At 32.9% G+C, this 12,824-nt stretch overlaps 3 protein-coding genes across 3 annotated transcripts; all 3 read left to right on the forward strand.

The window, feature by feature from the left end:
- The first annotated feature begins 2,288 nt into the window (after positions 1 to 2,288).
- On the forward strand, positions 2,289 to 4,030 carry LOC129888298 (uncharacterized). The gene is made up of 6 exons (XM_055963303.1): positions 2,289 to 2,607; positions 2,694 to 2,811; positions 2,916 to 3,103; positions 3,216 to 3,310; positions 3,442 to 3,591; positions 3,688 to 4,030. Exons 1-6 carry the CDS (start codon positions 2,289 to 2,291, stop codon positions 3,823 to 3,825), a joined length of 1,008 nt encoding a protein of 335 aa, XP_055819278.1. The 3' UTR covers positions 3,826 to 4,030.
- A 232-nt stretch (positions 4,031 to 4,262) lies between these two features.
- Positions 4,263 to 7,520, forward strand: LOC129890578 (uncharacterized). Its single transcript, XM_055966105.1, has 4 exons — positions 4,263 to 4,873; positions 5,018 to 5,277; positions 5,524 to 5,706; positions 7,506 to 7,520. The coding sequence occupies exons 1-4, from the start codon at positions 4,444 to 4,446 to the stop codon at positions 7,518 to 7,520; spliced, it is 888 nt and encodes a 295-aa protein (XP_055822080.1). The 5' UTR covers positions 4,263 to 4,443.
- A 3,344-nt stretch (positions 7,521 to 10,864) lies between these two features.
- On the forward strand, positions 10,865 to 12,674 carry LOC129888299 (uncharacterized). The gene is made up of 6 exons (XM_055963304.1): positions 10,865 to 11,251; positions 11,338 to 11,455; positions 11,560 to 11,747; positions 11,860 to 11,954; positions 12,086 to 12,235; positions 12,332 to 12,674. The coding sequence occupies exons 1-6, from the start codon at positions 10,933 to 10,935 to the stop codon at positions 12,467 to 12,469; spliced, it is 1,008 nt and encodes a 335-aa protein (XP_055819279.1). The 5' UTR covers positions 10,865 to 10,932; the 3' UTR covers positions 12,470 to 12,674.
- The last annotated feature ends 150 nt before the right edge of the window (positions 12,675 to 12,824 follow it).

The following is a 12,824-nucleotide window of genomic DNA, read 5'->3' on the forward strand; positions in this document are numbered from 1 at the left end:
AAGGCGGCTCGATAGGGTTAGAAAAAAAGGCAAGTGCCTTGAATCTCCAAATTTGAGGTTTTTTTTTTTAGCAATAGTAGGTTATAGATTTTTTTTAAAAAACAATATTGAGTAAGTACTATTTATAGAAAAAATATTTATTTTTTTATAGGAGAGAATTATTAGAAAATATTTGACACATTTGAAGTAATGATTAAATTGATTTATTATATTATCAATTGAAAAAAATTATTAAAAGAAATCAATTATAAAAAAATTAACAATTCTGCATCTCAAAGAGGTAGAAGAATAAACTTCTTAAAAAAATATATTAATGTATTTTTTAAAGCTTAAAGCTTCCTTTAGACCACTAATGAGCATGAGCCGCCCCTCATACTTGACGGTATTTGAATTAAATAGTAATGATTATAGAGTAAATACATCAAATCGCTCTTGAACTTGACAACAAAACTTACTTTAACACTTTAACTATACGGACATTTAAATTCCCCATTAACAACTTTCAAGTGAATTAAGTATCACCCTGAGAGTATAATACCACTCTCACCCGCCACATCATAGTTATGTAAGCACTACATCACAACCATGTAAGCACCACACCATTAATTTTTTTGGCTTATTCACCTTTTTCCTTAAACACTTATTAAAATTCATTACACTAATTAATTAATTAAAAATACATTTTCTAAAATTAAATTTAAAATATGGACTCATTTTCATTAATTTTAAATATTTTTAACAAGTGGGTCCCATTCACTATTTTTTTTCCGACCATTTTCTACCTTCGGTGCTTATTTTTTTCATCGCCATTCACCGTCTTTTTTTAAAAAAATGACATACTTACTTTTTCTTATTGGAGCCCTCTCTCTCCCCCATCCCCAACTCCACAAATCTGGCCCCAGAAATGGATATTTTTAAAAGTCATTTTTTTTGACAACGTAAATAAATAATGAAGGTTGTATAAGAAAGTTGATAGACTCACATTTTTTGCATCACAATTAATAAAAATTAAAATGGGTCACTCAAAATTCAAGAAAGTTTATACTTGTAAAATCGACGGGGTTGGTGGAATGGAAGTAGTAGACGGAGGTGGGGGATAAAAATGAAGAAAAAAATGGCTAATATGAAAGAAGAAATGTATAAGGAGTGCTTCAATGGAAAAGAAGATATTTAAGAAAGAAAACAAATAAATATAGAAAAAGAAGATTAAATACCTTTTTTTAAAAAATGGGACCCACAAATTTCGGTTACCTCTAAATAAGAAATTTCGCATATTTTAAAAAAAATTAATTTATAAAAAAATATTTAAATTATTAATTATATATTGGCCAATAAAAAAATGTCATGTGTACGATTTTATACTTCAATTTTTTTATTTTTATTTTTTAAAGCATTTTTTAGGTGAGTGCACTCACTGTGCCACGTCACCCCTTAAGGGGATATTTAATTCACTTAAAAGATGTTAATGAGGATATTTAAACATATGTATAATTAAAATGCTAAAGTAAATTTTGATGCCAAGGTCGGAGAGAATTTGATATATTTACTCTTAATTAAAGGACTCAATGACAAGTTATATTGAGTCTGAAATAAATTTTGGTATAACTACATGTAATTATAATTTTTAAATTTATATAGTCTATTTGATTCAATTTCTTTCGGTAATTTTTGCTTTAAATCAAAACCTAAACAAATTATGTTGGTTTTTAAAATAAGAATAAAATCAAATGAAACAAATAAAACTACTGTCATTTTTTTCTTTGAGGTTCGATTTGATAGAGTTTTTTGATTTTTCGTAAACGCCCCTGCCTTTTGGCTTAAAGTTTAGATTAAAGAAGTATAAAAAGTCGAAAAGTGACTTATATATGTTGTCTCTTATTTGTTGCTATCTAAAAATATAATAATTTTACGTACCCATTTTTTTAGGGGTTTGCAAATTGCCACTAAAAAAGCTAGTTTTTGAAGTGATGTGAAAGATTTGAAAAAATGATTATTTTTTTGTGAAAATAAAGGAAAAGAGATATAAAAGAGTAATTACGTCGTCGTTTAAAGTAAGTCCTCATGGTGCATTGCGTCACATCGTAATTTCCGGAGAGTAGAAATTAAAAAATAAAAAAAGAAATTCAAAATGAAGAATGCAACGGTTATTAACTTCCTCTTCCCTCCTTCCCCTTGTACTTATATACTATTCTTTTGAAATCTGTTAATCTTCTACTCTATTTTTCCTCTCTCTTTCAATCCTCTGTGGCGCCGCTTGGTGTAGGCCAAGCGTCGGCGTCGCAAAAATAATGGACAATCATAATACATCCATTGTGCCTTATCATGACCCTTTTGATGATGATGATTCTTTTGTTAATATTTCACTCTTTGATGAAAACCCAACCATTGACGGCGGTGACCACCCACCACCTTTAGATGAAAATCCAACAAATTTGAATTCTGATTTTGGTGTCTCCGACTATGATCCAATTTTGCTTGACATTTCATACGAATGTAGTAATCATTTGGTTGGGAATAGTACCAATGCAGAGGGTGATGTTCTGGGGAATAATAATAATAATAATTTGCATAATTGCCAAATTCTAAGAGAAATAACTCATGCCGATGGTCAGTGTGTTTATCTCTTAAATTTCTCTTTGGTTTTGGGGGATTGTGGAATTTTGAAGTAATTTAGTTGTTTGTTTCCTTCACAGGCTTGTTGATATCTAAGCTTGGAATTTTCGGAACAATAGGAAGGATCAGTCATGCAAGTCTTGAGAAATACACAATGGATTTTTCTGATCAAAGCCATGTCTCATCCCAAACATATGAGTACGGAGTTACATACCCTTCTCTATTGCTCTAGTTTATTTATAATGTACCTTTTTTTACTTGTTTGCTGAAATTAACTCTAGTTTTATATTCTTCTTCAACAGTTTTAGCAATGATAGTATAAGCAGTGTGAAGCAATTTTTAGTTCAATATTTCGAGGCTTGTAAGGGTGATGGTTATATGGTACTCGAAGATCCACTCTGTGAATTCTATCAAGCTTTAGGTGTTGGATTTGACGGTAGTGACTGTATTGACATTGATGGTCTACTTCAGTTATCTCCAACAACTTCGCGTAAGTAGCGTCTTTGCTTAGTCCTTTCATCTGAATAAATTATACAAAATATTGCTTTAGTACTTTCATCTGTATCACCGAGATAATGTTCTTGCACGATATTTACATGCAGATGATATCCAAATGGAACAGCAAGAAATGGCAAACGAAAAAAACGAGGGCACTAGCAGTGACATGAGACACGAAAAGATCCCCCTTTCAGCACAGGTTTGTAGTTTGCACGCAGAGAGCTTATTAATATATATGGCATCAAAAAATTACTTGATTGTTCATTTTCTCTGATACTACATTTATGTAGAGATTTTGCATTCTGATCACTTTTTTCTTTGATAGGGCAGAGGGAAAGAACTGCAAAGTTGAAATTGAAAGACTTTGCAGGATATCTCCATCTTCCCATTGAGACAGCAGCTAAGAAATTGAAAATATGTCCTACTGTGATGAAAAAAATTTGCCGAAGGGATGGCTTACCAAGATGGCCCTATAGAAAGGTCTCTTCTTTTTTCCCTTCCACCATCCCGCCCCTCATTTCTACATTGCCTTGATAATTGAGGTCACGGAATTTATTGCCTTGGAAATGATTGCAGATTAAAAGCATTAAGAGGAAGATATCGGAGCGAGGAAAGAGTTTAAGCTCTACTGATGTTAAAGAAAGGGAGAGTGCAAAGATCGACATCAGGAAGCTGGAAAAGGAACTTGCTAACATTTTAAAAAGAATTCAATGACATCACATAGGTTTCTTATAAGTTAATAGTAATTCTCAACCATTTTTTGTCTCTACAGACTTCGCTTATTACTTGTATTTTTTATTTCTATTGTATTTATAGTTGAAGGCAGATTTAAATGTACAAAATGAGTTATATTGTGTATATACAGAATTTAGGAGTTTGAAACTTTCATATTTCTTTCTGTAATAAAGTTTGTTATGTAGCATAAGCCCACATTTCCGAGTGTCTTAGAGTTAATACAGCAGTTTGTTAGAACTACATTCCATTGGTTGTTCTATGTTTGCTTTTTGTTTGTACTCATGCCAACATCCTAGTAGTTAAAAGGACAAAATTTGCTTGTTTTATTCTCAGAATATACCATGTTTTGGAGCAATTTCCATTCTAGTTCAGATTGTTGTTTTTTCACTTTGTTGGCGTTTTGCTCACAAGAATCTGTAGAGCCGGCCTGTTTGATAAATGACCCTTCGGATACATCAAACCAGAGAGAATATTTCTCTAAGCAAATTATTGAAGACCACAGTACCTTTCTGACGTTCACAACTAGAAATCTAATTCACCTTGAGATGTCCGTGCTCGAGTTCATTAACAGAAAGGGTTGATCAGTGCTAGATATATATGAAGCTATTGCGGCTACTCAAGAAATACTACTGTTCCATCTTCAAGAAGAAGAAGAAGAAGCAGATGGCGAATGTTGAGAAAGTTGTTGGTGTGAAGAAAGTGAGGCAAAAAGATCCAGATGGATGGGATCTGAGCATGCCACTCCCAGGGGACATCATAGAAGGTATTGCTGAATTAGCTGCTGATGATGACTCCTTTATTCAGGCCAAAGCATGGTCAGAGTTAACCTTATTTCTTGGTAAAATTGCTGGACATTTTGTTTGGTTCAAGGTTAGAAGGGGAGAGAGTACACTTAAACTCAGAGGATATGTCTTAGTTGAACGACGTTCCAATCTCCAGAAAAGGTTTGTCGTTAGAGCAGCATCTGATGAGAGACATCTTGCTGTTATAGCAGAATTAACTTTCGAACGTTGCACTGAACTCCAGGGTATAATTCTTCCTTCCACTACTACTACACATTTAAATAGAGTAAAACATCTTTATACTGTCTGCGTATTATGTATTTTTGCAGCAGTCTACCAGGAACATCGTACATAAATTATTTATAGCGGAATTTTGTTTGATGATGCAGAAATGAGCAGAAGAATGGTCAATTCGGGATCACGGGGGTATAACCAAATGGGATTACAATATGACTGGAAGATGAAGGTGGGAACTTATCTACCAGATTCTCGTTCTACAGTTGTATGCTCCATAGTTTTTATGCCTCTGACAAGAGAGTATAGAGTAGAAGCCACATTAGTTCGTACCATGGCCTGGTTTTCAGCAGCAGTATCTTCAGGAATCCCTCTTGTATTCATTAACATTCAAACCGAGCAAATCAACAATTTGGTATTCCTCTCTACCTTTTCTGGTCGAGTTTAATTTCTATACATTGATAGTGTAAAATAATTCTTTACAACATTAAATCACCTAAAATCACTACAAATAACTGTACAAAATAAGGGGATTACTAACCTGGATAACAGATGGAAAATTCTTTAAGCTGTCAGTGTATATAACTAAATGAGTTCACCCAAACAAAAAGTTGCATCGTCAACTAATCTTTTCGTTCTTCTTCATGCTTTTTGTGTAAAGGAGAAGAGAAACACTAGTGGAAAAGATCTCACTTGGAGTAGGCAACTAGATGGCTATGTTGGTAACCAATCCGCACAAGGTGTAAGGCTATGGTATCTACCAGGAATTGCAGAGGTTCCACTTGAATTAACACCTGAACCAACAGAAGCAAGATTTGGAATAGACATTAAACGAACAGATGAAGTAGTAGTCATTGCCTTTTCTTTTCCGAAAATGCCTTCATATATATATAACTTAAGGCTAAGACATGCTAAAAGAAAGAAAAGGTAAGCTTCACATACCTTTTATGGATTAATTATAACCCAGCTCGCCTCGTTATCTCCTTGACCTATTAACATGAGAGTAATACTAAGTTTAATAACCTTTCACTTTCCAATTTCCAACTCTACAACCAAGTACCCATAGGAATCATTTCCTTATCCAATACCCTCGACTAGTTTGTTACTAGTTCTAAAGTTATCGAAAATCGGGCAGCATTTTCCCTATAACTTTACCATCCCCGAGATTTCAAATTGGACACCGTGTCAACAACCATACCAACAACAACAACCAACAGCATATACAAGTGAATTACTTCAACATTACACAATACAAACTCCAAACAACTCGCCCGAAGCTACGATATCAAAATAGAGTTTTTAATCTTTATTTCGCAAAACCTTTAACAATACGAAAGGGAGGGTCGTGTGGCTGTAACCAGAAGTACCCACACCCCTTTTAGAACACTTTTCAGCCCTGCAACATGCCATCCAACCGCAGCACCACAATCGCAATACACTAAGTGGTGACATGTGTCAAGCCCTAAGTGGTCCAACGCACCCCTTCCTCCAACTAGAGGCTACCACGTGGTAGGTGGGGGACCACCCCCTTGCTTCAGTTGCTTCCACGTGGCATTCCCAGCTGCTTCTATATGGCACTACCTCATGCTGCCATGTGTCACTCTATTTTCCTCCTCGTGGGTTCGTAATCTCATCTTACTTTATGAAACTATGTAATCCTTACTATGTAAGTTTGGTATGCACTCAAGTAGCTTGAGTATGTAATATTTTTAAGTAGGTAGCTTACGTACGTAAGTCGAGTCCTACGACTCATTCAACCATAGCTCATAATCTTCAGCTTGAAGAAAATCCTCCATATGAGCCTTCCACCAGGAATAGTATTTCCCATTAAATAGAGGTGGTCTATTGACGTGTTGCCCTTCACCGTGTTCGAGAGGAAGTACAGAATTCATAGTAATCTTTACCTTAGTAGTTAGATTCTTTTTAAGATAACCCACTCTGATACCAATTATTAGAATACTGACCCCCTAATTTGCCTAAGGAATAGGTCTGGATAATCTGTTCCTTACCAATTATCAAGACTGGACTTCAAATGACAAATAAAGTAATGACACAATGATTTATCGTAAAAAAATTGATTCAAAAGGATGAAAAATCACGGCCTACAACTCTGTAGGATTTAACTCCACTTCACTAAAACTTTGAGCCTCAATAATTGTTTAAGATTAAAAACCTAAGCCATCTAAGGAATTATAAACTCTAATTCCTAAACTTGAACAATCACCCTTGATTGTTGAACCCTTTCTTCCAGTTTCCCCAACTAGAAGAATACTTTACTCTAAATCAACAATGATTACAACTCGATAATCACTATTACAAATAAAACAAACTTAGAACTATAAGCATAAGCCTATGGAAAAAGTAGTTCAATTTAGTTTCTTTGTCTTCACAGCACTCTGAAATCTCAATCAGAACTCTCTCAAATATGAACTCTCTCTTACTTGAATTTGTTCTGCTTGAAGCTCTCTATCGTAAGTGCGCAAGCCTTCTTTGTGAAAAACCTTCTTTATTTATAGACACTAGACTTCTCCTTCTTTGAGTGGAATTCTGTTTCTTTTCCTTGTTAAACTGCTACTGTGTTTAAGGAAAAACACTGTCTTAGATTTCCACTCTTCCGTGTATCTGTTCTTCTCCTATTCCCAGATGGATTTAGATTGATAGAAACACTAAGTTGTAACTTTTTTCTTCCATCTACTCCTTTTGTCGATCATCAAAATCATTCTTGATCCAACATAACGAATTTAGTTTCATCTATGAGCATGTTTTCAACCAACTGAAAATAATCACATTTACCGTTTTCCTAAATTAACAAAATAAGAAAACAAGTGAATATCTAGGTATTTACATACATCCGGTTTAGTTGAATGTACAGACCTTTCGGATTGCTGAGACATGACTATCAATTTTCAAAGATCAAATGACTGTATTAGTAGAAGAATATAAAAGATGAATAAGAGAATGTGAAATGAATGACAACACATATTTATTATTGAAAAAAATTATCACATTTAATCAAACTAGATGTGACAAAACATTAAAGATTAACACTTCAAAGAATCTGAAAAATCAGCAAAGAGAGATTTCATTCATGTGAATATTTCAAAAGCAAACTGCAAGAATTCACATGAATGTCTAAAAAGCTAATCAGAATAAAAAAATAATTGTAGTTTACCCATTTTTGGCCGAACTCCTGAACTTATTTATTTAATATTTTATATTTGGAGAAGAAGGACCATTATAGTGGTGTCATCAGAGACAGTTCGTCGATTTTTGGATAAAATATCTGTTTTGACACACATGTTTTTAGATAGGATCCATTATGTTGTATCCAAAAAGTATTTGTTTAGATGTCGGACTGAACCAGCTTTAGTAACTGAATTTAAACCAATTTGGATTCAAATAACTTTGCTCAAAAACAATATTTTGCAAGCGAGGCCCCATCTTTCAATCAAGTCATGTGTTTAGAACTAAATAGTATATAGGTGAATGGGCAAGAGAGAAATTAATGTCTTCACTTAAGTGTATATATGGTCTCTTTCTTAAGCAATGAAAAAATAATTCTCGAGTGTCAAGTGACCACTTTGAAAGGGATAAGTCAAATATGTATCTAGTTCAATTTTTTTAAATAGTTGATTGGAAATTGGAATAGGAGACATGGCATGGAAACTTCACCTGATCAATAAACATGAATGATGGCATATTCAGTAGTGTCTTGGATCAAGAGCCCCCCCACAAACACTTGGACCACATCTTTATTCTTCTACCCATTTATCACTTTCTTGTTTTGGTTTTCCCCCTTTTCCTTTTCCTTTTCCTTGGTTGTCTAATTCCAAACCAATCTCCAAGCATAAACTTAACAACCCTTTTTTGTCTTGTTCATCTTCATAGTCTTTTGCACTGTTGGATGAAAGCAACTTCCTTACACAATCTCTAGTTGAACTCTTTATTTTATTCTATAAGGAAAAAAAAAGATTTTCATGCATGCCCTTTATGCTCTTTCCTCAAATGGATGGAATCTTGCCTTACTTACTTTTATGATATATATCCTCTCTTTTTGTTTTGTTTATTAATGTCTGCGTTCACTTTATCCTAAATAAGAAATACAGCGAAAAGGATTCATTTTCATGATATAAAAAAAATATTGTCCTGAAAAGAAAAATAAAAAATATTTCTGTTTGAATTACTGCATACCACATTCGGATTTTTAATTGTTTGGAGGTATAAAGAATTTTGAAAAAAAATTTGGAAGTCATATTATTTCAGTTTTTAATTTTGTATCACTGTTTCAATCGGCATTTGAACTTTAGTAGACATCTTTAGCAATTCATTTTTTTTTAATGAAAGTGCTATCTAATTTATTAACATTATAATTATAGTAATAAATACTTCTCTAGGACAAAAAGTTCACTCACCAACAATATATCAACAAATCATTTTCTAAGAAACTACTTTGTAAAAAATAACTTAATTATTTTAAACATTGTAAAATATTTTTCATTTGCCAAACACAACAAGCTCAGTTATTTTTTTGAAAAAAGGACCAAAAATGTCCCTTAATTGTAGAAAAGAGAATAATTTTGTGCTTCTTCAAAATTTGATCCTAAAGATGCCCTTATGTTATGGAAGGACTCTGATTTATTCCTCATATAAAGAATAGAAAAAATTGTGATTAATGTTATGCTAAAAAAGTAAATTAATAAAATATTGATTTTATTTCTGTTGAACTGAATTTATGCATATGATTTTAATCATGTAGATAAAAAATTATTGATTTTTAAGAAACTGAAAAAGAAAAAATCCTTTAGTCATTCTTTGAGCAAAAAGTAATTTTAGAAAATTATTTTCTGTCCTTTTGATGTGTAAGAATCTTTAGAAAAATATTTTCTATCCTTTTGACGTTTAAGAATTTTTTTAGACATTCTTTTTTTTTTGGTTCTTTCTCTCGTCGGTTAGAAAAAAAAAATCAAATAAACTAATTATGACCTAACATAAAATGATTGATTGAAAGGGAAAAAAAAAAGAGAGAAGTGAATTTCGTTAGTTTTGAGAGATAAATTTGAGCAAGTTCTTCCTTGATAGAGAAATATTTGGGATCAAATTTAGATGGAGGCCACATTTACTTTATTTCATATGGTCGAAGAACATATTTAAAATTAAATTCAAAAGGTAAAAGCATTTTTTAGGTGAGTGCACTCACTGTGCCACGTCACCCCTTAAAGGGATATTTAATTCACTTAAAAGATGTTAATGAGGATATTTAAACATATGTATAATTAAAATGCTAAAGTAAATTTTGATGCCAAGGTCGGAGAGAATTTGATATATTTACTCTTAATTAAAGGACTCAATGACAAGTTATATTAAGTCTGAAATAAATTTTGGTATAACTACATGTAATTATAATTTTTAAATTTATATAGTCTATTTGATTCAATTTCTTACGGTAATTTTTGCTTTAAATCAAAACCTAAACAAATTATGTTGCTTTTTAAAATAAGAATAAAATCAAATGAAACAAATAAAACTACTGTCATTTTTTTCTTTGAGGTTCGATTTGATAGAGTTTTTTGATTTTTCGTAAACGCCCCTGCCTTTTGGCTTAAAGTTTAGATTAAAGAAGTATAAAAAGTCGAAAAGTGACTTATATATGTTGTCTCTTATTTGTTGCTATCTAAAAATATAATAATTTTACGTACCCATTTTTTTAGGGGTTTGCAAATTGCCACTAAAAAAGCTAGTTTTTGAAGTGATGTGAAAGATTTGAAAAAATGTTTTTTTTTTGTGAAAATAAAGGAAAAGAGATATAAAAGAGTAATTACGTCGTCGTTTAAAGTAAGTCCTCATGGTGCATCGCGTCACATCGTAATTTCCGGAGAGTAGAAATTAAAAAATAAAAAAAGAAATTCAAAATGAAGAATGCAACGGTTATTAACTTCCTCTTCCCTCCTTCCCCTTGTACTTATATACTATTCTTTTGAAATCTGTTAATCTTCTACTCTATTTTCTCCTCTCTCTTTCAATCCTCTGTGGCGCCGCTTGGTGTAGGCCAAGCGTCGGCGTCGCAAAAATAATGGACAATCATAATACATCCATTGTGCCTTATCATGACCCTTTTGATGATGATGATTCTTTTGTTAATATTTCACTCTTTGATGAAAACCCAACCATTGACGGCGGTGACCACCCACCACCTTTAGATGAAAATCCAACAAATTTGAATTCTGATTTTGGTGTCTCCGACTATGATCCAATTTTGCTTGACATTTCATACGAATGTAGTAATCATTTGGTTGGGAATAGTACCAATGCAGAGGGTGATGTTCTGGGGAATAATAATAATAATAATTTGCATAATTGCCAAATTCTAAGAGAAATAACTCATGCCGATGGTCAGTGTGTTTATCTCTTAAATTTCTCTTTGGTTTTGGGGGATTGTGGAATTTTGAAGTAATTTAGTTGTTTGTTTCCTTCACAGGCTTGTTGATATCTAAGCTTGGAATTTTCGGAACAATAGGAAGGATCAGTCATGCAAGTCTTGAGAAATACACAATGGATTTTTCTGATCAAAGCCATGTCTCATCCCAAACATATGAGTACGGAGTTACATACCCTTCTCTATTGCTCTAGTTTATTTATAATGTACCTTTTTTTACTTGTTTGCTGAAATTAACTCTAGTTTTATATTCTTCTTCAACAGTTTTAGCAATGATAGTATAAGCAGTGTGAAGCAATTTTTAGTTCAATATTTCGAGGCTTGTAAGGGTGATGGTTATATGGTACTCGAAGATCCACTCTGTGAATTCTATCAAGCTTTAGGTGTTGGATTTGACGGTAGTGACTGTATTGACATTGATGGTCTACTTCAGTTATCTCCAACAACTTCGCGTAAGTAGCGTCTTTGCTTAGTCCTTTCATCTGAATAAATTATACAAAATATTGCTTTAGTACTTTCATCTGTATCACCGAGATAATGTTCTTGCACGATATTTACATGCAGATGATATCCAAATGGAACAGCAAGAAATGGCAAACGAAAAAAACGAGGGCACTAGCAGTGACATGAGACACGAAAAGATCCCCCTTTCAGCACAGGTTTGTAGTTTGCACGCAGAGAGCTTATTAATATATATGGCATCAAAAAATTACTTGATTGTTCATTTTCTCTGATACTACATTTATGTAGAGATTTTGCATTCTGATCACTTTTTTCTTTGATAGGGCAGAGGGAAAGAACTGCAAAGTTGAAATTGAAAGACTTTGCAGGATATCTCCATCTTCCCATTGAGACAGCAGCTAAGAAATTGAAAATATGTCCTACTGTGATGAAAAAAATTTGCCGAAGGGATGGCTTACCAAGATGGCCCTATAGAAAGGTCTCTTCTTTTTTCCCTTCCACCATCCCGCCCCTCATTTCTACATTGCCTTGATAATTGAGGTCACGGAATTTATTGCCTTGGAAATGATTGCAGATTAAAAGCATTAAGAGGAAGATATCGGAGCGAGGAAAGAGTTTAAGCTCTACTGATGTTAAAGAAAGGGAGAGTGCAAAGATCGACATCAGGAAGCTGGAAAAGGAACTTGCTAACATTTTAAAAAGAATTCAATGACATCACATAGGTTTCTTATAAGTTAATAGTAATTCTCAACCATTTTTTGTCTCTACAGACTTCGCTTATTACTTGTATTTTTTATTTCTATTGTATTTATAGTTGAAGGCAGATTTAAATGTACAAAATGAGTTATATTGTGTATATACAGAATTTAGGAGTTTGAAACTTTCATATTTCTTTCTGTAATAAAGTTTGTTATGTAGCATAAGCCCACATTTCCGAGTGTCTTAGAGTTAATACAGCAGTTTGTTAGAACTACATTCCATTGGTTGTTCTATGTTTGCTTTTTGTTTGTACTCATGCCAACATCCTAGTAGTTAAAAGGACAAAATTTGCTTGTTTTATTCTCAGA

The sequence above is a fragment of the Solanum dulcamara genome, chromosome 5, assembly GCF_947179165.1.
Source record: "Solanum dulcamara chromosome 5, daSolDulc1.2, whole genome shotgun sequence".
Classification (NCBI taxonomy): Eukaryota; Viridiplantae; Streptophyta; class Magnoliopsida; order Solanales; family Solanaceae; genus Solanum; species Solanum dulcamara.